Source organism: Rattus norvegicus, chromosome 9 (assembly GCF_036323735.1).
Source record: "Rattus norvegicus strain BN/NHsdMcwi chromosome 9, GRCr8, whole genome shotgun sequence".
Classification (NCBI taxonomy): domain Eukaryota; kingdom Metazoa; phylum Chordata; class Mammalia; order Rodentia; family Muridae; genus Rattus; species Rattus norvegicus.
Genome location: NC_086027.1, coordinates 3954069 through 3979952, shown reverse-complemented (window position 1 = coordinate 3979952; position 25884 = coordinate 3954069). Strand labels below are relative to the sequence as shown.

Below are 25884 nucleotides of genomic sequence, written 5' to 3'. Positions count from 1 at the left end.
AATCATTTTATTCATTTACATTTCAAATTATATCCCCTTTACGATTACCCCTCCACCAACTCCCTCATGGCTTCTCCCCACCTCCTTCCCTTTCCTACTATAAGGGTGCTTCTCTACCCATTAACCCACATGCCCCTAACCCTGGGGCACCAAGCCTCCCTCCCCTCCCATTGATGTCAGATAAGGCCATCCTGTGATACATATGATTCTGGCAGGAATCCAAAGCAAGAACCTGGAGGCTGGAGCTGATGTGTAGACTAGGGGGATTGCTGCTTCCTAGTTCCTCAGGACTTATTCCTCAGGACCCACCAGCATCGGAGTGTCATCACCCACGTTGGACGGGACCCTTTCACATCAATTGTTAATCAGGAAAATGACTTGCAAACTTGTCCATAGGCCAGCCTTTTAGAGGCATTTTCTCACTTAGGAGTTGCTCTTCCCAAGTTATGTCTAGACTTTTGTCTAGTAGATAAAACCCACCTAGCACTCCAATGGGAAAAAATACAGAATAACCATTTAATTTATAATAAAGATGTCATTTCAGACCTCATGGGTAAAGTTAGGTATTTTCCTTTGATATGATTGAAAATGAAGTATTTATTAAATAAAGTAGTTTAATGGTTTAAAAATAAACCATATTACTCTTTCCTGACAAAAATGAATCTATTGTGAAATGAAGAAATAACTGATATAAAGGAAGCCTTCTCCTTACTTAATCTTTACCACAGAGAATTCTCTCTGAGCATGATACAAACAAAAGACCCAAAAGATGTTTTAATGTAATGATATTAACTTCAGTGTGATCAAGTATATCAGAATATGAAAGAAAAATGAACATGGAAAATATTTTTAATAAAAAATTAAATAGGCTTAATAAGCTTCATTGGTTAAAGAAGTGTCACACACGCAGACTTGCATAGGTAAGGCACTGTGGGGATGGCTCATTTGTTACAACATGCTGACGACGGATGCCTGGGGAGGCTTGCCTGTATCCCAGCCTTGAAATATTGAGACAGGGATCCCCGTACAGCCTGGTTAACCTGACTAGCCTTCAGTGCCTGGTTTAACTGAGAGATCCTCCCTCAGTAAGGTAGAAGAGCAATTACGATAGATTAGTCATGTGAACTTAGGCCTCCACACAAGAATATATGTACTCGATAGAGAGGATCACATCACATCACACACACAAACACACACACACACACACACACACACACACACACACACACACACACACACGTGCTTTACTAAGACAGAATAGGCCACTCATTAAGTAAAATGACTAACAGATTCTGAGTGCAGTCTCACTAGCACTTAAAGTACTGCGACAACTTGATCTGAGAGATTTGCGATTTTTAAAACTTACAAATATGAATAAGGATGTGAAATGATGATTTCTGTATTCTGCAATGACGCTTCTCTCTAGATGATATATATCAGGAACTTTTGCAAGTATCACTACCCAGGAGTGCTACTTCAAAGACTTGTTATGAACAAACCATTAGAAATTGATGAAATGGTTACCATGCAGGTACCTATCGAAGTTTTGAATTTTAGTGTTTATCTTGGCATCAGGCCAGCATGTCTGCCTGACCTCGTTCTCGTTTTGCTTTGCTTTTGTGAAACTTTCTATATTAAATAGATGAGGACTCTTTGTAATTAATTTTTTTGAGAATTTTATACATAAGTATTAATTATATTTATATCATTCCCACCTCTCCTCTTTCCCCTTCTCTCTTAAGCCACATCTCATTTGATTTTGGAGTGTTTCCTATGCTGATTTAAATGGCTAGAAAAAAATCTAATCTGTTTTTACATGCTAAGTATGATATTTTATCCTTGAAGAATTAAAATCTGTATTAACAAGACTAGTCACTAATGTAACAATGTACTTACTTCCCATTTAAGGTATAAATAGTGCATAAGATTAACTTTTTAAAGCAAAATATGGAAGAACTAACATTTTTGTATGTGTGTGTGTCTATTTGTGTGATATACTGTTGAACACCAGTATAAGAGAAAACATTCTAACCTTGAAATACACAGAGAAATGTCATGTTTCTGATTAAACATGTTTAAAATTGTATTGAAAACTTCATTTTCTGTCATGCTTGCTAAAGATTGTTTCTCTTATTATCCAACATTCCTAGCTAGCTGACTTCAGCTCTTCCTAAATCTACAGGCGTTCTAATTTGGAGCCATTATATAATGAAAACATTGGGTATAATTTCTTAGGTCTACAGTTCTTCATTGCCCTTCGTGCAGATCTTTACACTGTAGCTCATGATTATAATTTGCATAAGTGAAATTCATATTTATGAGTACAGATCTTGAAGCAACTGACAGGTGCAAGGTTGTCTACCATGCCAATTTATTGTTTGTCTTGTCATTTAAAAGATAACTACTCCATATATTTTAAAGAAGAATGTGTGCTCTGGTTGAATTAGAATCAATTTTTTAAAGTAGACAGAACTCATTTTGTAGCACTCCACTTTATGCTTTTCTGTACAGTGTGGGCATCTTTGTGGTGGAGATAGGTCGAGTAAGTATTTCCATGGTGATAATGTCATTTGACATGCATGAAACCTTGAGTTCAGTCTAAAGCCCTTGAGCAGGAAAGCAAAGGCATGGACTCAGGGGACACTGTTCTTAGTGAGCTGTTACGAGTGGACACTGTTCTTAGTGAGCTGATACGAGTTTCCAATTCATGTCTTCCTGCCCATGTTTCAGGGCATGCATGAGCTGCTAGCGCCCATCATCTTCACCCTTCACTGTGACCACCAAGCTTTTCTACACGCCAGTGAGTCTGCACAGCCCAGGCAAGTCTTACATGAGTTTGTGGGTGATCTCAGCCCTTACTATGATCTTTTGTGAATTATTGATTTTATTTCATGAGACCAATCCACATTAAATTCTAATGCTAATTTGGATATAGAGCAAGATTGAGTCATAAGTGCCTTTGAAACATTAAGTCTTTGTGAAATGAAAACAGAATAGTAATGGACCAAAGAGGAAATGTTTGTTCTAATTTTTAAAATGCTGATGATGGATGTGCCGGGCTCCGAGTTCTCTCATTAGTCAGATGAGAGGTTTTAGAGACACTTACTTCAGACCACCTTTGACCTGGCTTAGGTCATAAAAAGAGTAATGCTACCAAGCGCCATTGTCTGTACAGAGAATGGTTTTTCATGTTTTTGAGATACACTCAATTATTCATTTTTGCGATTGGCCTTATTTTTAGTAACAGTTTAGCTATCTAACTTAAAATGCCAGTGAAGCAACCAAGAATCATTTTATAAATGATTCCAATCTAAACGAGTTATATGCAGGGGGAAAAATGTGCTGATAACACATTGGTGTGATCTTTCCTAATCAGACGTAAGCCGCCTGGACACAGGCCCACATTATTTTATCCTTGTCTCCTAGAATATGAAGTAGTAGTTGCATGATGTCTAGTCCTCTATTTGTATTGATTTCATCAAGTCTTGACACAAAGAACTTAACCTTTTAACTGCCTTGAGTGACTGTACAGTCTGAAAATGAAACTAGTCTTAGGATAATGTTTTACTTCGGCCACTGTTGCAGGCCAAATGCATATATTATAATGCGTATAGGTGAGTGAAGGTAACTTCAGCATGAGGAGACTTTGCTGTTTGATCCCATTACAAAGTAGAAAGAACTAAGTAGATCTGCTAAAGGTGCTATCAGTGACTCATGGTATTGCATTTTTAATCAGTAACTACAGTTTTTGTTTCTTTTGGATGAAAAGTGATTTATTGTAGAATAATAAATTATTCTAGATCAAACTTAGTCAAGGACTATATTTTCAGTTTTTCCATAATTGTCTGGAGTAATCAGATGATAATTTCATTATGATAAAAGCAAGTAAATAACTTCTTTGTGCTCTATATACAATAACAGAATTTATTTTATTATTGGATTTGCCTTTTGAAAATGGTGACTTTACCATCACACAGTGTGTGTGTGTGTGTGTGTGTGTGTGTGTGTGTGTGTTAGCTTATGAGTGTAGACTGAGGCAGAAGCTGCATCTACTGTACTTAATTAAATACTGCTTATTTCCAGGGTTTGAATTCTCTTTTTTTTTTTTTTCCAGTGAGGAAATGAAAACTCTCTTGAACCCTGAGTATCTGGAGCATGATGCCTAGTAAGTGCTAAGACTGTTGCTTTTTCTTTCTTTCTTTTTATTAATACTACCAGTACATTAATAAAGATTAAATATAGCATTATTTTATTTTTCTAATTTTTAGTGCAATGTTCTCACAGCTTATGGAAACTGCTGAACCTTGGTTTTCCACTTTTGAGCATGATGGTCAAAAGGTAACTCTTATAGTACAGATCTTTCCAGTATACCTGAGTTAACAAATCCGTACATAACAGCATATACTAGAATACATAGGTATTTCTTTGTAACATATTTTCATGATAAAATATGAAAATACCTAGGATATAATGGAAAATCAAGCTTTCAATAATACATTATAATAATATTGGTGTATAAATAATATAACATAAAGATTACATAGAACTAAATAGAATCTTTCCTCTTTGTGTACATATTTTTTCATGAAGTATTACCACTTAATTATAAAATTATTATAAACTTTTTTGTTTTTTTCAAGACAGGATTCAATGTGTAGCTCTGGGTAGTCTGGAACTCAAAGAACTCTGCCTGCTTCTGCCTCCTAAGTATTGGGAATATTTAGTCCACACTTGGCTATTATATGGATATCCACCATACCTGACTGTAATAAAATTTTTATTCCCCCTTTGTGAGTTTTTTTAATGCATTTCTATTGAACTACCTTGATAATAATCTGTGTCAGATACATGGCCTTTCTTTTCCTGGTATATTACTTTTGAACTCACATGTCTAATATCCATGTTGTTTATTCTTACTTTATTTTACTTATTTTTATTGATGCTTGTATGTGATTGAAATCACTCAGGGATAGCATTGAGTAGATAATAAAACTGAGATCTTTATGCATGAAAAAGAAACTTTGGGGGAAGCATAAGCAGTCTGTGCTTGAACATTAGATTTAAAATCAGTGGTAAACTACAAATCATTAGGCAGAGATAGTACAAATGCTAATATTAGAGACTAAAATATTAAGGATCAAAGGTCAAGGGAGGTCAGGCTAAGGAGCACATGAAAATTTGGTGTGTAGGGAAAGGAAGCCGAGTGAGATCCAGATGGAGATTTTAATTCAAGTACTGCTATTTTACAGTTTTAAAATCATTTTAAATCTTTTAAATCATGACAAAAGAAGAGACAGAAAGCATTTTTTTCTAAAATTATTCCTTTGTTCTTCCCCTTTTGCGTAGTTTTGATAGCTCACACAATTTTCATTTAGTGTTTTAGATTTTATTTCCACAAGCAATACACTTCCATCAAAGTGCTGTATTCTAGGCTGTAGCTAATCAGATCAATTAGCCAGGGCATCTGGAAGGACTTCTCTGTCTCTAGCCAAATTCTCTTGGAAATTTTATTGCACAAAAGAATCTATTCAAGTGAAAGAGACTTAGAAGAAATAGCCTGGCTATGGCTTTATAAGCACACCTACCACCTGTCCACTCATGGTTCATGACTCGACATTTTATGTGTTCGTTAGGATGAAGTAGATTTGGTTCTTTAAATCCTTTTAATGAATTAAGTAAAAGCCAATTTCCATATTTCTTAATTTCAAATTGAAATAATACATGTGCTATTTTTCTTATTTTCAGGGAAAAGAAACTCTGATGCCCCCCATTCCCTTTGCTCGACCACAGGATTTAGGACCAACAGTTGCCATTGTTACAAAAGTCAACCAGATCCAGGATCATCTACTGAAGAAGCATGATACTGAGCTCTACATGCACTTGAACAGACTAGAAATTCCACCACAAATATATGGGTTGTAAGTTTTAAGTTTCTGTTTTAGCCATTCCTAATTATGATTTTCCGGTAGTTTCTGAATAGGTCAGTTCTGTTAGTTTGTCCTAGCTCCATGCTCTTTATTGTCAGGTTTGCTACATTAACACATGGTCTCACTCAATACTTTATCAGTCCTCTGAAGTCACTGTTACTCCTTGTTCTAGTTTAGCAAGCTAGTCCTTTTAAAGTAGCTTCATAACTTTTAAAATTGTTATAAATCACTGCCATGAGCCCTGTCAGATTGGTTATGTAGTTTTCAGGGTTTCTTTTGAAAAAAAAAAAAAAAAGGTGTAGTTCCCTCCTTGTGTTGGAGTTTTCCATCTGTTATCCTTTGTAGGACTGGATTTGAGGAAAGATATTGTTTACATTTGGTTTTGTCATGGAATATCTTGGTTTCTCCATCTATGGTTATTACGAGTTTTGCTGGATATAGCAGCCTGGGCTGGCATTTGTGATCTCTTAGGGTCTGTATGACAGCTGCCCAGGATCTTCTGGCTTTTAGAGTCTCTGGTGAGAAGTCTGAAAGCTTTTCGCCGTTACTGCTTTTAATAATCTTTATTTATTTGTGCATTTGGTGTTTTGATTATTGTGTGATGGTAGGAATTTTCTTTTCTGGTCCAACCTATAATTTTGTTGCAGATATTTACTGGCCCTTTGAGTTGGAAATCTTTGCTCTCTTATATACCTATTATCCTTAGGTTTGGTCTTTTCGTTGTGTCCTGGATTTCCTGGATGTTTGGGGTTAGGCACTTTTTACATTTTGCGTTTTGCATTTTGCATTTTCTTTGACTATTGTGTTTTCCTGTATTTCTTTAAGGGATTTATGTGTTTCCTCTTTAAGGGCTTCTACCTGTGTACCTATAGTCTCCTGTATTTCGTTTAAGAGAATCCTTCATAAAGTGCTCTATCATCATCATGAAATAGGATTTTAGGGGTTGGGGATTTAGCTCAGTGGTAGAGCGCTTGCCTAGGAAGCGCAAGGCCCTGGGTTCGGTCCCCAGCTCCGAAGAAAAGAACCAAAAAAAAAAAAAAAAAAAATAGGATTTTAAACCCAAATCTTGCTTTTCTGGTGTGTTGGGGTATCCAGTTCTTGCTGTCGTGGGAGAGCTGGGTTCCGATGATGCCAAGTGGCCTTGGTTCCTGTTGCTTAGGTTCTTGCACTTGCCTCTTGCCATCTGGTTATCTCTAGTGTTAGCTGGTCTTGTTGTCTCTGACTAGAGCTTGTCCCTCCTCTGAACCTTGAGCCTGTAAGCTTGTGAGCTTAGGTGAGTCAGCACTCCTGGGAGACAAGCTAGAGCCAGGCTGGGTTAGGGTGTGGAGAGCTGTGGCACAGGTTCAGCTCCAGGGTGTAGATGGAAATGGGAAACTGAAGTATCGGGTCCCCTGCTGTTCTTTGGTTCCGGGATCCTATGGGCTAGGGCAAGTCCTACTTGGGCCAGGTTTGGGGCAGTAGTGGTGGTCTCAAATGTGAGCCAGCACTCCTGGGAAACAAGCTATCACTGGGTGGGATTTCAGTGCTGAGATCTGTGGCACAGGGTTACATGGCAACTAAGTATGGTGTTGTACAGGGAAAGAAACATGGATCTAGCCCTAAGACCTAAAGAGTCCTCTAAACTATCTAATTCTTTGAATGCTCTGAGTCAATTTTTGTTCTCCCCTTCATCCTTATATAAATGTACCTGCTATTCACCAGAAATAAGTGTTGTCTTGGAGACTTATTTACTGCTGAATAAGCTCATCGTTTCTAATTCTAAACACTAGTTGGCTGGTTCAACAACTCAGATGTTCTGGCCCAAACTCCTGTCCAAGCTGACTGATTCAAATCGTCATCTCTCGGCATCTTACTAAATTGCTCTGCTTGGACTCTAACAGTTTATTCTAATCTCCTGGTTCCTTCCCATTTTGGGGCTCATTCTGTTTTCACCTATAACCCATCTCTGTAAAACTGTCCTGGTAAAGTGCCTCCTCATCCCAGGCTTCGGTCTGCTCCCTTAAGTCTTCTTTCTTACTTGTAGATTCTCCTGAGAGTTGGGTGGATCCTGTTTGTGACTTATTCTGTCAAATCTTGCTTTGATTCATCATCTTGCCTTCTACAAACTACCTTTAATTTTATTTTGGGGGATTAAAGGTGTGTACTAAGGGTGTTTCTGTATTCTAGCCATCTGTCATCCAGGGCGTGTCTGCCTTCCATCTGGTCCACTTATACCTATAAGGTCTTTGGATATGATCCATTGCCAGAGCAGCCATGTTGCTGGCTTTAAATTCCTCTATAGCGTTGAATTTCTTACTGGGAGAAAAATGCCCTTCTCAGTGAACATGGTATATTAATTTTCTGTAGCCTCATACCTTCTCTAACATGATAGCAGACTAGGGACTCAGTCATTCCTTAGGGATATGTGTCTGTTTGTGGTTTCCCCGTAATTAAATGTGGTAAATTAGTAGTTTAGTTAGTGTAAGTTGCTATGTAAAGCTGTAGGAAACAGAAGTGTTCATCACATGAAGAGAAAAGTGTTCCTTTTGTCTTCGTCTAGTGCTGAGCAGGTTCCTAACAGATACCATTATGAAGCCTTACTTTCCACTAGGCCCAGTATTGAAAGACAAGAACACTGTTGAAATGTACAGAGAAGGTTCTCAGTCTTATGAGATGTAAAAGCTAACACTCAAGTCCAGTTAGGGGCCAGAACAGGAACAGGGGAGGGGTTGAATTACATAAAATAACCAATGTTTTATTTATATTTTTGTGTGAGACAGAGTCTTTTACTAATAGTAATTTCAGCCCTTTTTCTTCTTGGAAGCTCTGGATTTTGGTGAAAGATTCTAGTTTCTTGTGTGCTTGTCTTGTTTGTATGATTTAGTTATGGGATCAATGAAACAACTCCACATTCCTGTTAGAAATGACATACTCCCTTGTGTTGCATAAGTCATAGGGGAGCTTAGTACGATATTAAGGAATTGCCATTTATAAGTAAAATAATGTTTGTCACTATAAATATTGATATTTGATTTAAAAGGTCAGGAGTTAAATTCTGGTTTCCTTTCCATGATCCAAAGGATTGGTACATATTAATGCCTCAAGGAAACTTTTAAGTTAAAATGGGTTCAAACTTTTTTTTTCATAAATAAATTGAAAACTAGTACCTTTGTTTCGCAAAAGAATAGGGCCATTAATACAATGAAAAAAGTTACTATTAAACAGCTTCATAATTTTGGCAATTTAATTGAGCTGGTTACTTTACTATGCTGTCAGGTAGCATGAACTTGAGTATATCAATTTATACCCAGGATATTCATTTGGGAAAAAGATTTTACTTTTTAAATTCTTTTACTTTTCTAATTATTTCATAAAACCTTTCTTGTCATCATATTCTTCTTCCCCCCAACTCCTACTCAACTTCATACTCCTTCTCTCTCTTAAACTCGTGCACGCACGCATGCACACATGCACACATGCCCACGCTCATGCACACCAATAAAAGCCAAAATCACATGGAGTCCATTTTGTTTTAGACAACTGTTACTGGGTATGAACTTGTACCTGAGTGTGGTTGAGGTATCCAGTGTCACAATGTTGAAGAAAAGGCGTTTTGCCTTTGCAGCAGATACTATTTCTAGAAACTTAGTGTTTGGGGGCTGGACTCTGTGTACAGTCCCCCTTGTCTGTGCTAAGACTGTGTGTGGTTTTAGGCATGTTGTCACAGTCACTGTGAGTGCACATGCACATGAGTGCACATGCACATCAGTCCTGCTTGGTTCATCATCTGGCCCTGACAAGCTTTCTTCCTGTTCCTCACTGATCATGACTGAGCTTTGGGGAGGGGAATAGAGACTTCAGACATTTCCTTCCAATTTTCTCTTTAGCATAGAAAGTCCTTGAGCTTCTTGGACATCCCATGGGATAGGGTAAAACCGTGTGATCCATGACAGGAATCCTATGTTTCCTTTCTACTTTATCGTACTAACAATATAGCTTGCAGTAACCACAGTTGCTTCATGTTTCTCATTTCTGACTAAATTTTATCTTAGTTATCTTTAATTATGCATTATCCTTGAAAAAGAAAATGTCTGTTTTCTCGATTTGCCTGTTTTATATAGTATGGTAAAGGATTTTTCTCATTTGTTTGGCTTTTTATGAGCCATATAAAAAAGCCACATGAGTCTAATAACCTCATATCCCCCTGAAATCTACCCTAAGTTGCATTGTCCATTTGTCTATTTCTTATTGATAAATATTATAAACTCAAGTAACATGTCCAGCCTTCATATGAGGGTTTGTGTCTAGCTTATTGTAAAAGTAACTTTTATTTGTCTGCTATAATTGTCATCTTTGGGGTTTACCACCTTAGTCCAATAACCTAGGCCTGTGAGGTCTGAATTGCACCTTTACCGGGACCTCCTGAAATGAGACTCACAGAGATGTTGATCGATGCAAAAGCAAGAGGAGTTTAATCATCTGAAATTTTGGGTCATCTCACTTCAAGGGGAGATGACCCTGAGCAAATTTTAACAGGGGATTATATACCTTGCAAACTATTAGGGCAGAATTCAAACAATTGGGGCAGAACTGGCTCAGTGGTAACTAGGCAAGGTACTGTGCACATTTGGTGGAGCTAAACAACTTTCAGATCAAACTCAGTGTACCCTTCAAGATGTTCCCCAGGGAAGTGTGGGGGAAGGGGGATTGGAAGCCAACAGCTTTGTGTGACAGTTTGGCTTGGAGCTGTTCCAGGAACTAAACCAACCTTTTTTCTTCCTGGAGGGGAGGGGTCTTTGTGCTCGGAGGTTTGTGGTGGCAATTTTCCCACTGGCCCCAGGTTGACCCCAACTCTGGTTCTTTCAGGCCTAGTGCTGGAATATTCTGTGCAATTTCTCTGGGCCTAGAATGTTTGCAGTCTCTGAAACTTACAGCATGAATAAGCTCACCCCTTTCTAGTTCGTTCTGAACTCTGACTGGGTGATTCAACTCAGCTGTTCAGGTTCAAACTCTCCAAGCTGACTGATTCAGTCTGGCTGCTCTCTCACCCTCCCCTGAATTGCTCTGCTTGGCCTCAGGCTACGTTTGGCTATTTGTTCTCGTCTTCTGTCTCCTTCTCATTCTCTGGCTCATTCTGTCTTCACGTGTCTTGCTTGTTCTCTCCCTACAACCTGCCTATAACTGGTAAAACTGCCCAAGTTTTCTTTCCAATAAGTAGCTTCCCTTTTCTCGCTGTTCTTGTGAGAGTTGGGCATAATCTATTTTGTCGAAACTTGCTCTGATTCCTCACTGTGCTTGCCACTTGCGTAAACATGACTCTCAAGCAAGGGTGCTTCCTTCTACAAACTAACTTTACCTTCATTGTTGGGGATTAAAAGTATGTACTAAGGACTTGTCAGTATTTCCAGCTAGAGGGATTAAAGTTGTGTGCTAAGGCTGAGCTATACCACAAGAAACAGATCTTTTCAGTAAATAACACAATCTTAGGGTTCACAGTGTGATCAAATGTCCTGCAACAGTTTTTAGGCATAATTTTGTTGTCTGTGAAATAAAGCTTAAAAATAACCCTAATCCTAACCTACCCTTTTTAAATCAATAAACAAACATTTGTAAGTTCATGGAAACATAGAAGCTTCTTTATAGCAGTGCTTTCTTTAAGACTGTATTAAAATTGAGAGTTGGTTTTTAAAGTAGGTAGAGCAACTTGGCATAATAATTTTATATTCTTAAATATTACAGATTTGTGTCTAATGGGAATAAATTGAAATACTTTGTCTTATTCTACATTATATATGCAGTATTTAGATATAAAAACTTGCTTATGTTAGCATTTGTTGTAGCTGGAAGAAAGTTTATTTTACATTTAATTAATATTTGAAAATATATTCTTAAGTTTGCATAGTAGTTAAGTGGACAAAAGTATAGTAATCAAATTTCAGTTAATAAAAATATTTTTCTAATCATCTATCAAAACTGCTGATTTCCTCTTCCATTATATAGTTTTGCATCACAGCTTTTACAGAATTTTTATTTTGATACAAAATAAGTACTAGGAAAGGTAAAATATATTAACAAAATTAGAAAACGTCTTAACACAGGAAGTATCAACCATAAATCTACCAATAAAAATTGTTAGCAGTGCTAACAGCCCATGTGAATGAAGGTATACCATAAATGTATTTATGTTGGAGGAAAGCAATATAAACATATCCTGTTTTGAATATAGTTTCTAATATAATTAGTATTTAGCATTATCCAGATTCATTAAAAAGCATTCAGCTTGCTCTCAAGAACAGTAATTACTCTAATATTGAAGAAATTTTACAACTACTCCATTTTTATAAGCAGTTTTTATAAAATTGTGTAATTTGAGGACAAATGAGGAGGGAAACGTGCCATCTATTTATGTTTGCTGCACTCGTGGTAAATGTATTACAGAGCCAATAAACTTGTTTAACATAATAAACTTATATAAAATTAATCAGTACTAGAAAACAATTGTGTAACATTGGAGCAAATCATTCCGAATGATTTTATCTTAATTTCAGGTTAATTGGTGATATTTATCTTGAAATTTATGACTCAATACTTAAAAAACTCCTGATTAATACATAATATCTTATTTGTTAATGCTATTGTGATTATATTATTATATAATACATATATTATTTTGCAATAATATATCCTAAAAATACTTTACACCATGTTTTCATTTTCTTTTTCTTTTCCTTTTTCTTTTTTTTGCCTTTTCAAGCTACATATGTTCACTTTTTTTTTTTTGGATATTTTTTATTTACATTTTAAATGTTATCACCTTTCTCAGTTTCCCACACCCCCATAACCCTTATTCTATGATGGTGTTCCCCCACCCAACCACCCACACTTTCCCGCCTCCCCTGAGATTCCCCTACACGGGAGGGGACCTTGGCAGGACCAAGGGCTTCTCCCATTGTTGCCCAACAGAGCCATCCTTTGCTGCAAATGCAGCTGGAGCCATGGGTCTGTTCCTGTTGTACTCTTTGGATGCTCATTTAGTTCCTGGGAGCTCTGGTTGGTTGGTATTATTCTTATGGGGTTGCAAACCCTTCAGCTCCTTCAATCCCTTGTCTAACTCCTCCAGTGGGGACCTTGTTCTCAGTTCAGTGGTTGGCTGCCAGCATTTGCCTCTGTATTTGTCATGCTCTGGCAGAACCTCTCAGGAGACAGCTATATCAGGCTCCTGTCAGCATGCACCTCTTGGCATCCCCAATAGTGACTGGGTTTGGTGGCTGTGTGTATATGGACTTGATCCCCAGGTGGGGCAGGCTCTGAATGACCTTTCCTTCAGTCTTTGCTTCAAACTTTGTCTCCATATCTCCTCCTATGAATAGTTTTGTTCCCCATTTTAAGGAATGAAGCATCCACACTTTGGTCTTCCTTCTTGAGCTTCATGTGGTCTGTGAATTGTAACTTGAGTAATTCTAGCTTTTGCACTATATTCAATTATCAGCACACCTCACTCAGGATGATATTTTCCAGTTCCATCCATTTTTCTGTGAATTTCATGAAGTCATTGTTTTTGATAGCTGAGTAGTACTCCATTATGTAAATATACTTCATTTTCTGTATTCCATTCCTCCGTTGAAGGGCATCTGGGTTCTTTCCAGCTTCTGGCTATTATAAATAAGGCTGCTATGAGCATAGTGGAGTATGTGTCCTTGTTATATGTTGGGGCATCTTTTGGGTATATGCCCAAGAGAGGTATAGCTGGATCCTCAGGTAGTTCAATGTCCAATTTTCTGAGGAACCTCCAGACTGATTTCCAGAATGGTTGTACCAGTCTGCAATCCCACCAACAATGGAGGAGTGTTCCTCTTTCTCCGAATCCTCACCAGCATCTGCTGTCACCTGAGTTTTTGATCTTAGCCATTCTCACTGTTGTGAGGTGAAATCTCAGGGTTGTTTTGATTTGCATTTCCCTTATGACTAAAGATGTTGAACATTTCTTTAGGTGTTTCTCAGCCATTCGGCATTCCTCAGCTGAGAATTCTTTGTTTAGCTATGTACCCCATTGCTTAGTGTGATTATTTGATTCTCTGTAAATTCGTGAGTTCTTTGTATATACTGGATATTAGCCCTCTATCAGATGTAGGATTGGTAAAGATCTTTTCCCAATCTGATGGTTGCTGTTTTGTCTTTAAGAATGATTACTCCTGCTGTACTTAAAATGGTGTCATTTGAATAATTAACACAGGTCATCTTTTGTTTGTCAATTATTGTTTGATACTAGAATATTTTTTACAGACAAATTTTGTGATAGCTGTCATTGCATACTAAACCAGAGCAGAACAATAAGTTCTTTACTGCTACCTTCCATGGCAATTTTTAAAGTTGTTTTGCGGTATTTTCATATCTATTTCATTAATAAGAGCCTATGATTTCATAAAGTTTTTCAACACTTCTATAAAATGTTGTCTTTGAATTTTCTCTACCATAGTACGTCTGAATGCAACGTATTTGTAATTACTGCTCATTCATACACACATGTGATAGTCTAGTTGCTTATTTCCAGCACAGCATTCATTTATGCTGCAAACAAAAATTCAAATGAGCTGTATTTTTCTATGCCTTCATAACTCTTCTGCTATAACCTTTAAATTTATTGAATCTGTAAATTTTGACTCTTAAATCATGGACTCTTTGCAACATTCATTTGAGAAATTCTCTGTCACTCTGATGCTTAATACACATCCTCCATGCCTGTGCTCTAGCTCCTGGGGTTCATAAGTATTTCACTGTTTGGTTTATAGTAATTGTATTAGGGCAGGCACTTAATTGTTAATAAATCTGCTTAATTTTATAATACAATATAAAACGCATACATTATACTAGCCCTGGTCTTTGCATATCACAGTATAATATTTTGTGAGTACTCAGTTTCTTTAAGGCTGTACTTGACATATGAACATATGGTTATAATGTAATTCTCATTCTTCCGACCCATATCATCATTCACCTTAACGTTGCATCACTTTACAACTGAAGCAGGTCATTTCATAAGTTCAGCTAGTCATTAAAATAGGCCTTTTCTTCCATAGTACATCAGATACCTCAGCTTCATAGTATACATCAAGCATATGTTATATAATATATGAGGTATTACATTAGTGGAAATCCAATTTTACCTTGTTTTGTAAGCCACTGAATCTTCCTCTACAATTATTTTTTCGTAAACCTTCCTTTGTCTCCCTTAGTATGAAAATTTTAACACTAAGAATTATAAAGCCAAATAATACATATTTGAAGTAATGATTCACAATTACTAATATTTGCTATTTCCTATTAGCCAATCCTTGTTCTAAAGGCTTGACACAGATTATCTTGCTTATATTCACAGTATCATTTCCAGATTTTAAGTGATTTTTTTAAAAGAAAGGAGAGAGAGATGCAGGCCCGGGTTGGGGAGCTTATTAACATCAAGCAGTTACCATGGAACTCAAAGGCTGAGTACTTAAGCTTGTGTTAAGGATTTAGAGTACTGGAAAACCAGGTCCCTATAGTTACTGTGTAAGGAAAGAGACCATGAGCCATATCCCAGTTCACTAAATGAGCTTCAAAGTTCCAGGCAGGGAACTCAAAGGAATTCTGTTTCCTATGGGAGTAAACAGGCCTCTTAAGAAAGGAATGGGGAAGGAGCATGGGGGAAGCCATATGTCTCATTTCCATGACAAGGGTGAGGAGTGACACTGTACAACAACATTGGCATAGCGACAAGTAATGGGGCTTCCTGCAGTCAAGAACCAGCCTTTAAGGAAAAGGAATGTGCTGCCAGTGTGTGTATGTTGTTAGTAGTTCTGAGGGCAGGTAGAACGGTTTAGTATGTTATCCATCCCATGCGAAAGTCTAGTATACGAAATACCACGTATATTACTTTACTAGAACTATACCTGACTTTATAAGATCCAAAACTGTGTTGTCCTTCTGAATTTGAGCTTTCTGCTTGTTCATACTCTGCTAACACTGTGACTCTCATGCCATTCTGTCTTGTGTAAGGTATGAAGACTTTATTTTGATGTACTTTTTATTATAATACAGCATGTACATTTCTGTTTCTGGCACTGTTCTGTAGACAGTGATTTACAAAAGGTCTGATGTGTGACTGTCCTTAGTCCTGTAACCAGTCAGTGTTCTCCTTGGGAAAGCCTATGAGTGCTCTCCTTGCCGTCATCTCTTGCTGTAGTTCTGTGTCTTGGTGGGCCCCATGAGATATTCTTCCATGTTTGCGTTCCTGTTGTTGCCGCCATTGTTCAGGCCTTGTTCAGGCATGGAAGGATGAAGCTTCCTTAGTGTAGCTTCCCTATCAGCTTTGGGGCCAGGGTCAGAGCAGGCTTCTTAGTTGGTCCTCTGCTCTTCCAGTCTTTCTTCCCCTTTCCCTGTTGCTCTTGGAACCTTAGTTTCAAGTGCATTGAAGGTGAACCGGGTGGAGTGCTTGATTGGTATTTTCACACATTGTGACTTTCTGAAATACTGTCTGTCGCAGAGAAAAGCTTCTTTGATGAAGCAGCTATGCTAACCTATAGGTATAAGAATACATTCTCAGATAGCAGTTAGAATTACATTGATTTAGAAAAGTGAGAATCGATGGTTTCCTCTCAGATCTAGGAACTCATGCAAACCGGTTAAGTTGGGTAGTTTTCCAGTACCAGGCATGTTGTCCCCTGTTTTCGCATCACTAAGTCCTGTTAGGCAGCTGCTAGTTACCACGGAGATATGTGTGTGACTTATTATGCGTTACAGCTAGGTAGGACCATTGGTTGCTTTTCTCCCTTAGCAGCTTGCAATTGAAAGCTGCAGGAAGTTTTGGGTCAGCTCCGTCTTGAATCTTCTGAGTCCCACGTCCAAAGTGTGTGCAATCTTAGTAATAAGGACCCACTTTGCTCTCCAGGTGGCAACCAAGATCAACAGCAAGAGCCTAGATTATTTTCCAAGTTTCTTATCCTCCCCTGAACAACTCAGTACTATCTTTTCACCTAATACTCAGACAACGTCATGGAAGAGAGAGTGAAAAGTTTAGAAGATCAGAGGACAGAGCAACATGCTGAAAGATCCTGCCTTTTGTATATGCCCAGGAAGTGTGCGCAGTATGGCTGTCTAAATCAAGCCTGCGCTGCAGCATGCCACATGCTGGCATTAGTGCTGGTGTCGGATACGGGGCTACAGGCAACTGACTGCTGCACCAGCAATGCACTCCAGAAACTTATGCACACAAGATCATAGGGTGTCACTTAACTCTTGTCGTTTACAAGTAATATCTCAGATATTGGCTTGGAGCCTGTGAGCTTAGCAGAATGTATTTTGAAGAAATCTAAGTAATTTTTCCCACAGAGTGAAGCCATGATTTACAAGATTTCAGTTTTTGACAGGAAACTGAAGGAAAAATCGTAGAATTAAATTAATTTTTTTATATGCAGTCTCTTCTTCCATGTCTGGCTTCTTTACCATGTGTCTCTGTGTACTCTGTGGTCAGTCAGTCAGTCAGTCAGCAAACTGAGTACCTGCTGCTCCTCCCAGGTAAGCTTCCTCCTCCGGACATGTGGGCTACCATGGCTCATTTTCAAATGTACTTCGGAGTTAATCCAGCCTGCCTTACCTACATCTTATGGCCATCGTATATCCTTGATAGGTCTCTCATCAGGCACAATCTTGACTCTTGGTTTCTTTTCTTTTTTTTTTTTTTTTATTAACTTGAGTATTTCTTATATACATTTCAAGTGTTATTCCCTTTCCCGGTTTCCGGGCAAACATCCCCCTCCCCCTCCCCTTCCTTATGGGTGTTCCCCTCCCAACCCTCCCCCCATTGCCGCCCTCCCCCCATAGTCTAGTTCACTGGGGGTTCAGTCTTAGCAGGACCCAGGGCTTTCCCTTCCACTGGTGCTCTTACTAGGATATTCATTGCTACCTATGGGGTCAGAGTCCAGGGTCAGTCCATGTATAGTCTTTAGGTAGTGGCTTAGTCCCTGGAAGCTCTGGTTGCTTGGCATTGTTGTACTTTTGGGGTCTCGAGCCCCTTCAAGCTCTTCCAGTTCTTTCTCTGATTCCTTCAATAGGGGACCTATTCTCAGTTCAGTGGTTTGCTGCTGGCATTCGCCTCTGTATTTGCTGTATTCTGGCTGTGTCTCTCAGGAGCGATCTACATCCGGCTCCTGTCGGTCTGCACTTCTTTGCTTCATCCATCTTGTCTAATTGGGTGGCTGTATATGTATGGGCCACATGTGGGGCAGGCTCCGAATGGGTGTTCCTTCAGTCTCTGTTTTAATCTTTGCCTCTCTCTTCCCTGCCAAGGGTATTCTTGTTCCCCTTTTAAAGAAGGAGTGAAGCATTCACATTTTGATCATCCGTCTTGAGTTTCGTTTGTTCTAGGAATCTAGGGTAATTCAAGCATTTGGGCTAAAAGCCACTTATCAATGAGTGCATACCATGTATGTCTTTCTGTGATTGGGTTACCTCACTCAGGATGATATTTTCCAGTTCCAACCATTTGCCTACGAATTTCATAAACTCGTTGTTTTTGATAGCTGAGTAATATTCCATTGTGTAGATGTACCACATTTTCTGTATCCATTCCTCTGTTGAAGGGCATCTGGGTTCTTTCCATTTTCTGGCTATTATAAATAAGGCTGTGATGAACATAGTGGAGCACGTGTCTCTTTTATATGTTGAGGCACCTTTTGGGTATATGCCCAAGAGAGGTATAGCTGGATCCTCAGGCAGTTCAATGTCCAATTTTCTGAGGAACCTCCAGACTGATTTCCAGAATGGTTTTACCAGTCTGCAATCCCACCAACAATGGAGGAGTGTTCCTCTTTCTCCACATCCTCGCCAGCATCTGCTGTCACCTGAGTTTTTGATCTTAGCCAATCGCACTGGTGTGAGGTGAAATCTCAGGGTTGTTTTGATTTGCATTTCCCTTATGACTAAAGATGTTGAACATTTCTTTAGGTGTTTCTCAGCCATTCGGCATTCCTCAGCTGTGAATTCTTTGTTTAGCTCTGAACCCCATTTTTTAATAGGGTTATTTGTTTCCCTGCGGTCTAACTTCTTGAGTTCTTTGTATATTTTGGATATAAGGCCTCTATCTGTTGTAGGATTGGTAAAGATCTTTTCCCAATCTGTTGGTTGCCGTTTTGTCCTAACCACCGTGTCCTTTGCCTTACAGAAGCTTTGCAGTTTTATGAGATCCCATTTGTCGATTCTTGATCTTAGAGCATAAGCCATTGGTGTTTTGTTCAGGAAATTTTTTCCAGTGCCCATGTGTTCCAGATGCTTCCCTAGTTTTTCTTCTATTAGTTTGAGTGTGTCTGGTTTGATGTGGAGGTCCTTGATCCACTTGCACTTAAGCTTTGTACAGGGTGATAAGCATGGATCGATCTGCATTCTTCTACATGTTGCCCTCCAGTTGAACCAGTACCATTTGCTGAAAATGCTATCTTTTTTCCATTGGATGGTTTTGGCTCCTTTGTCAAAAATCAAGTGACCATAGGTGTGTGGGTTCATTTCTGGGTCTTCAATTCTATTCCATTGGTCTATCTGTCTGTCTCTGTACCAATACCATGCAGTTTTTATCACTATTGCTCTGTAATACTGCTTGAGTTCAGGGATAGTGATTCCCCCTGAAGTCCTTTTATTGTTGAGGATAGCTTTAGCTATCCTGGGTTTTTTGTTATTCCAGATGAATTTGCAAATTGTTCTGTCTAACTCTTTGAAGAATTGGATTGGTATTTTGATGGGGATTGCGTTGAATCTGTAGATTGCTTTTGGTAAAATGGCCATTTTTACTATATTAATCCTGCCAATCCAGGAGCATGGGAGATCTTTCCATCTTCTGAGGTCTTCTTCAATTTCTTTCCTCAGTGTCTTGAAGTTCTTATTGTACAGATCTTTTACTTGCTTGGTTAAAGTCACACCGAGGTACTTTATATTATTTGGGTCTATTATGAAGGGTGTCGTTTCCCTAATTTCTTTCTCGGCTTGTTTCTCTTTTGTATAGAGGAAGGCAACTGATTTATTTGAGTTAATTTTATACCCAGCCACTTTGCTGAAGTTGTTTATCAGCTTTAGTAGTTCTCTGGTTGAACTTTTGGGATCACTTAAATATACTATCATGTCATCTGCAAATAGTGATATTTTGACTTCTTCTTTTCCGATCTGTATCCCCTTGATCTCCTTTTGTTGTCTGATTGCTCTGGCTAGAACTTCAAGACCTATATTGAATAAGTAGGGAGAGAGTGGGCAGCCTTGTCTAGTCCCTGATTTTAGTGGGATTGCTTCAAGTTTCTCTCCATTTAGTTTAATGTTAGCAACTGGTTTGCTGTATATGGCTTTTACTATGTTTAGGTATGGGCCTTGAATTCCTATTCTTTCCAGGACTTTTATCATGAAGGGGTGTTGAATTTTGTCAAATGCTTTCTCAGCATCTAATGAAATGATCATGTGGTTCTGTTCTTTCAGTTTGTTTATATAATGGATCACGTTGATAGTTTTCCGTATATTAAACCATCCCTGCATGCCTGGGGTGAAGCCTACTTGATCATGGTGGATGATTGTTTTGATGTGCTCTTGGATTCGGTTTGCCAGAATTTTATTGAGTATTTTTGCGTCGATATTCATAAGGGAAATTGGTCTGAAGTTCTCTTTCTTTGTTGTGTCTTTGTGTGGTTTAGGTATAAGAGTAATTGTGGCTTCGTAGAAGGAATTCTGTAGTGCTCCATCTGTTTCAATTTTGTGGAATAGTTTGGATAATATTGGTATGAGGTCTTCTATGAAGGTTTGATAGAATTCTGCACTAAACCCGTCTGGACCTGGGCTCTTTTTGGTTGGGAGACCTTTAATGACTGCTTCTATTTCCTTAGGTGTTATGGGGTTGTTTAACTGGTTTATCTGTTCCTGATTTAACTTCGATACCTGGTATCTGTCTAGGAAATTGTCCATTTCCTGAAGATTTTCAAGTTTTGTTGAATATAGGTTTTTATAGTAAGATCTGATGATTTTTTGAATTTCCTCTGAATCTGTTGTTATGTCTCCCTTTTCATTTCTGATTTTGTTAATTTGGATTCACTCTCTGTGTCCTCTCGTTAGTCTGGCTAAGGGTTTATCTATCTTGTTGATTTTCTCAAAGAACCAACTTTTGCTTCTGTTGATTCTTTCTATGGTCCTTTTTGTTTCTACTTGGTTGATTTCAGCTCTGAGTTTGATTATTTCCTGCCTTCTACTCCTCCTGGGTGTATTTGCTTCTTTTTGTTCTAGATCTTTTAGGTGTGCTGTCAAGCTGCTGACATATGCTCTTTCCTGTTTCTTTCTGCAGGCACTCAGCGCTATGAGTTTTCCTCTTAGCACAGCTTTCATTGTGTCCCATAGGTTTGGGTATGTTGTATCTTCATTTTCATTAAATTCTAAAAAGTTTTTAATTTCTTTCTTTACTTCTTCCTTGACCAGGTTATCATTGAGTAGAGCATTGTTCAATTTCCACGTATATGTGGGCATTCTTCCCTTATTGTTATTGAAGACCAGTTTTAGGCCGTGGTGGTCCGATAGCACGCATGGGATTATTTCTATCTTTCTGTACCTGTTGAGGCCCGTTTTTTGACCAATTATATGGTCAATTTTGGAGAAAGTACCATGAGGAGCTGAGAAGAAGGTATATCCTTTTGCTTTAGGATAGAATGTTCTATAAATATCCGTTAAGTCCATTTGGCTCATGACTTCTCTTAGTCTGTCGACATCACTGTTTAATTTCTGTTTCCATGATCTGTCCATTGATGAGAGTGGGGTGTTGAAATCTCCCACTATTATTGTGTGAGGTGCAATGTGTGTTTTGAGCTTTAGTAAGGTTTCTTTTACGTATGTAGGTGCCCTTGTATTTGGGGCATAGATATTTAGGATTGAGAGTTCATCTTGGTGGATTTTTCCTTTGATGAATATGAAGTGTCCTTCCTTATCTTTTTTGATGACTTTTAGTTGGAAATTGATTTTATTTGATATTAGAATGGCTACTCCAGCTTGCTTCTTCTGACCATTTGCTTGGAAAGTTGTTTTCCAGCCTTTCACTCTGAGGTAGTGTCTGTCTTTGTCTCTGAGGTGTGTTTCCTGTAGGCAGCAGAATGCAGGGTCCTCGTTGCGTATCCAGTTTGTTAATCTATGTCTTTTTATTGGGGAGTTGAGGCCATTGATATTGAGAGGTATTAAGGAATAGTGATTATTGCTTCCCGTTATATTCATATTTGGATGTGAGGTTATGTTTGTGTGCTTTCATTCTCTTTGTTTTGTTGCCAAGACGATTAGTTTCTTGCTTCTTCTAGGGTATAGCTTGCCTCCTTATGTTGGGCTTTACCATTTATTATCCTTTGTAGCACTGGATTTGTAGAACGATATTGTGTAAATTTGGTTTTGTCATGGAATATCTTGGTTTCTCCATCAATGTTAATTGAGAGTTTTGCTGGATACAGTAACCTGGGCTGGCATTTGTGTTCTCTTAGGGTCTGTATGACATTAGTCCAGGATCTTCTGGCCTTCATAGTTTCTAGCGAGAAGCCTGGTGTGATTCTGATAGGTCTCCCTTTATATGTTATTTGACCTTTTTCCCTTACTGCTTTTAATATTCTTTCTTTATTTTGTGCGTTTGGTGTTTTGACAATTATGTGACGGGAGGTGTTTCTTTTCTGGTCCAATCTATTTGGAGTTCTGTAGGCTTCTTGTATGTCTATGGGTATCTGTTTTTTTAGGTTAGGGAAGTTTTCTTCTATGATTTTGTTGAAGATATTTACTGGTCCTTTGAGCTGGGAGTCTTCACTCTCTTCTATACCTATTATCCTTAGGTTTGATCTTCTCATTGAGTCCTGGATTTCCTGTATGTTTTGGACCAGTAGCTTTTTCCGCTTTACATTATCTTTGACAGTTGAGTTAATGATTTCTATGGAATCTTCTGCTCCTGAGATTCTCTCTTCCATCTCTTGTATTCTGTTGGTGAAGCTTGTATCTACAGCTCCTTGTCTCTTCTTTTGGTTTTCTATATCCAGGGTTGTTTCCATGTGTTCTTTCTTGATTGCTTCTATTTCCATTTTTAATTCCTTCAACTGTTTGATTGTGTTTTCCTGGAATTCTTTCAGGGATTTTTGTGTCTCCTCTCTATGGGCTTCTACTTGTTTATCTTTGTTTTCCTGGAATTCTTTCAGGGATTTTTGTGTCTCCTCTCTATGGGCTTCTACTTGTTTATTTATGTTTTCCTGGAATTCTTTCAGGGATTTTTGCGATTCTTTCAGGCATTTTTGCGATTCCTCTCTGTAGGCTTCTACTTGTTCTCTAAGGGAGTTCTTCACGTCTTTCTTGAAGTCCTCCAGCATCATGATCAAAAATGATTTTGGAACTAGATCTTGCTTTTCTGGTGTGTTTGGATATTCCATGTTTGTTTTGATGGGAGAATTGGGCTCCGATGGTGCCATGTAGTCTTGGTTTCTGTTGCTTGGGTTCCTGCGCTTGCCTCTCGCCATCAGATTATCTCTAGTGTTACTTTGTTCTGCTATTTCTGACAGTGGCTAGACTGTCCTATAAGCCTGTGTGTCAGGAGTGCTGTAGACCTGTTTTCCTCTCTGTCAGTCAGTTATGGGGACAGAGTGTTCTGCTTTCAGGCGTGTAGTTTTTCCTCTCTACAGGTCTTCAGCTGTTCCTGTGGGCCTGTGTCTTGAGTTCACCAGGCAGCTTTCTTGCAGCAGAAAAGTTGGTCTTACCTGTGGTCCCGAGGCTCAAGTTCGCTCGTGGGGTGCTGCCCACGGGCTCTCTGCAGCGGCAGCAACCAGGAAGACCTGTGCCGCCCCTTCCGGGAGCTTCAGTGCACCAGGGTTCCAGATGGTCTTCGGCTTTTTCCTCTGGCGTCCGAGATGTGTGTGCAGAGAGCAGTCTCTTCTGGTTTCCCAGGCTTGTCTGCCTCTCTGAAGGTTCAGCTCTCCCTCCCACTGGATTTGGGTGCAGAGAACTGTTTATCTGGTCTGTTTCCCTCAGGTTCCGGAGGTGTCTCAGGCAGGGGTCCTGCCGCTCCTGGGCCCTCCCCCAAGGGAGCCCAGAGGCCTTATACAGTTTCCTCTTGGGCCAGGGATGTGGGCAGGGGTGAGCAGTGTTGGTGGTCTCTTCCGCTCTGCAGCCTCAGGAGTGCCCACCTGACCAGGCGGTTGGGTCTCTCTCTCACAGGGTCTGGGGGCAGAGAGCTGCTGCGGGCCGGGATCCGCGGGTGTGGGACTTCCGGTAAACACAGAACGTGCCCGGTCCTAGAGGAATTCTGCTTCCCTGTGTCCCAAGCTCACCAGGCAGGTTTCTTGCAGCAGAAAAGTTGGTCTTACCTGTGGTCCCGAGGCTCAAGTTCGCTCGTGGGGTGCTGCCCATGGGCTCTCTGCAGAGGCAGCAACCAGGAAGACCTGTGACTCTTGGTTTCTTATCTTTAGCTACTCTGCTTAATGTGTATAGAAGTACTCATAGGAACTCTAAATGAGTGCTGCGATATGTATAGAAGTACTCATAGGAGCTCTAAATGAGTGCTGCGATATGTATAGAAGTACTCATAGGAGCTCTAAATGAGTGCTGCGAAGTGTCCCTACAAACCCAGGTCTCCAGAGAGGTATTTTTGTTTGAAAACTCTTACATCATATTCCTTTATTTTGCTTTCTTTTCTATGTTTGAGAATTTATATATTCATGTAATATTCTTGGATTAAACCCACCCCCACTTTGGTTTTGTTTTGTTTTTCATTTTTGTTGTTTTTTATTAATCATTTTATTTGTTTACATTTCAAATGCTAATCCACCTTACACCTCCACAAACTCCCTATCCCATCCTCCCTATTCCCTCTCCCTTTTGCTCTATGGGGGTGCTCCTCCACACACTCCCCCTTCACCCCTGTAGCATCACCCTATGCTGGGGCATCAAGCATCCACAGGACCAAGGGCTTCCCCTTCCACTGATGTCAGATAAGGCCATCCTCGTCCACATATGTAGCTGAAGCCATGAATCCCTCCATGTATACTCGTTGGTTAGTGCTTTAGGCCCTGGGAGCTCTGAGGGGTTCAGTTAGTTGCTATTGTTCTTCTCTGGGGTTGCAGTCCCCTTGAACTCCTCCAGGCCTTCCCCTATCTCCTCCATTGTGGCCCCCAGGCTCAGTCTGATGGCTGGCTATGAGTATCTGCATCTGTACTGAATTGAGTATCTGCATCTGTACTGAATTGCTTCTAATTCCTTCCGAGTTGCATACACCATGCTTCTCTCACACTCAGTGTTTGCTCTTGGTTTTGTTAAACCTTACTGAATCTATTCAGTGTGGCTGCTGCCTCTGTGGATGTGCATAGCCCCTTTGACACTGCATCCCTGAAGCAAACCGTTTTCTTCTAGCAGCCATCATTTACTAACACCCATCACTAGCTTATGGCAGAAGTTCACAAGCCCCCCATCATGCACAGTCATGCACACTGGTATTTGGCCTGGCCTGATCTGGTACAGGTCTAGTGTATGCAATCACATAGTGTTCCTTCCTTGCCCCTTCCCAGTGTACTCCATCACTTAAGACACGGGGATAGAAGGAGAAAGAAGACTGCAAGAGAAGGGGTAAAAAGAAATGTGAGGAGAAAGCTTAAGTTGTCTAGCTATGCATTTTAACATTCACTTAAATTGTATAGTCACACATCATACAACACACACAGCATAATACAACTCCCTCCCTTTTTAAAACAACTTCATAACCTTAGAAGAAAGAAGGCCAGTTGAATTGCCTATGGCAAGTCTGTCTTCATACATCCTTGGCTTCCCAAGGTATAGTGTCTTGAAGAAAGTCCTGAGACAATGGGAGACTAGCCCTGAACCCCCAAGCTGCAGAAGCACTTCAGAACTGGTGTCCTCACAGTCACTTGACCAGTACTAGCCAGCTTTGGACTCTTACATGCTTAGCTTCTGTGTTCTAGTTAAT

General features: G+C 39.3%; 1 protein-coding gene across 19 annotated transcripts in view; it reads left to right on the top strand.

The window, feature by feature from the left end:
* Nucleotides 1–25884, top strand: part of Tbc1d5 (TBC1 domain family, member 5) — a 516940-nt gene that overhangs the window by 277019 nt on the left and 214037 nt on the right. For all 19 annotated transcript variants that reach the window (XR_010054624.1, XR_005488952.2, XM_063267576.1 and 16 more), the window contains 4 exons: nt 2731–2819; nt 4115–4165; nt 4269–4338; nt 5746–5918. Coding sequence is in view for 17 of the 19 variants with exons in the window: in XM_063267576.1 (XP_063123646.1) it covers nt 2731–2819; nt 4115–4165; nt 4269–4338; nt 5746–5918 (383 nt within the window). In the remaining 2 variants the exon portion in view is untranslated. The remainder of the gene's footprint in view (nt 1–2730; nt 2820–4114; nt 4166–4268; nt 4339–5745; nt 5919–25884) is intronic.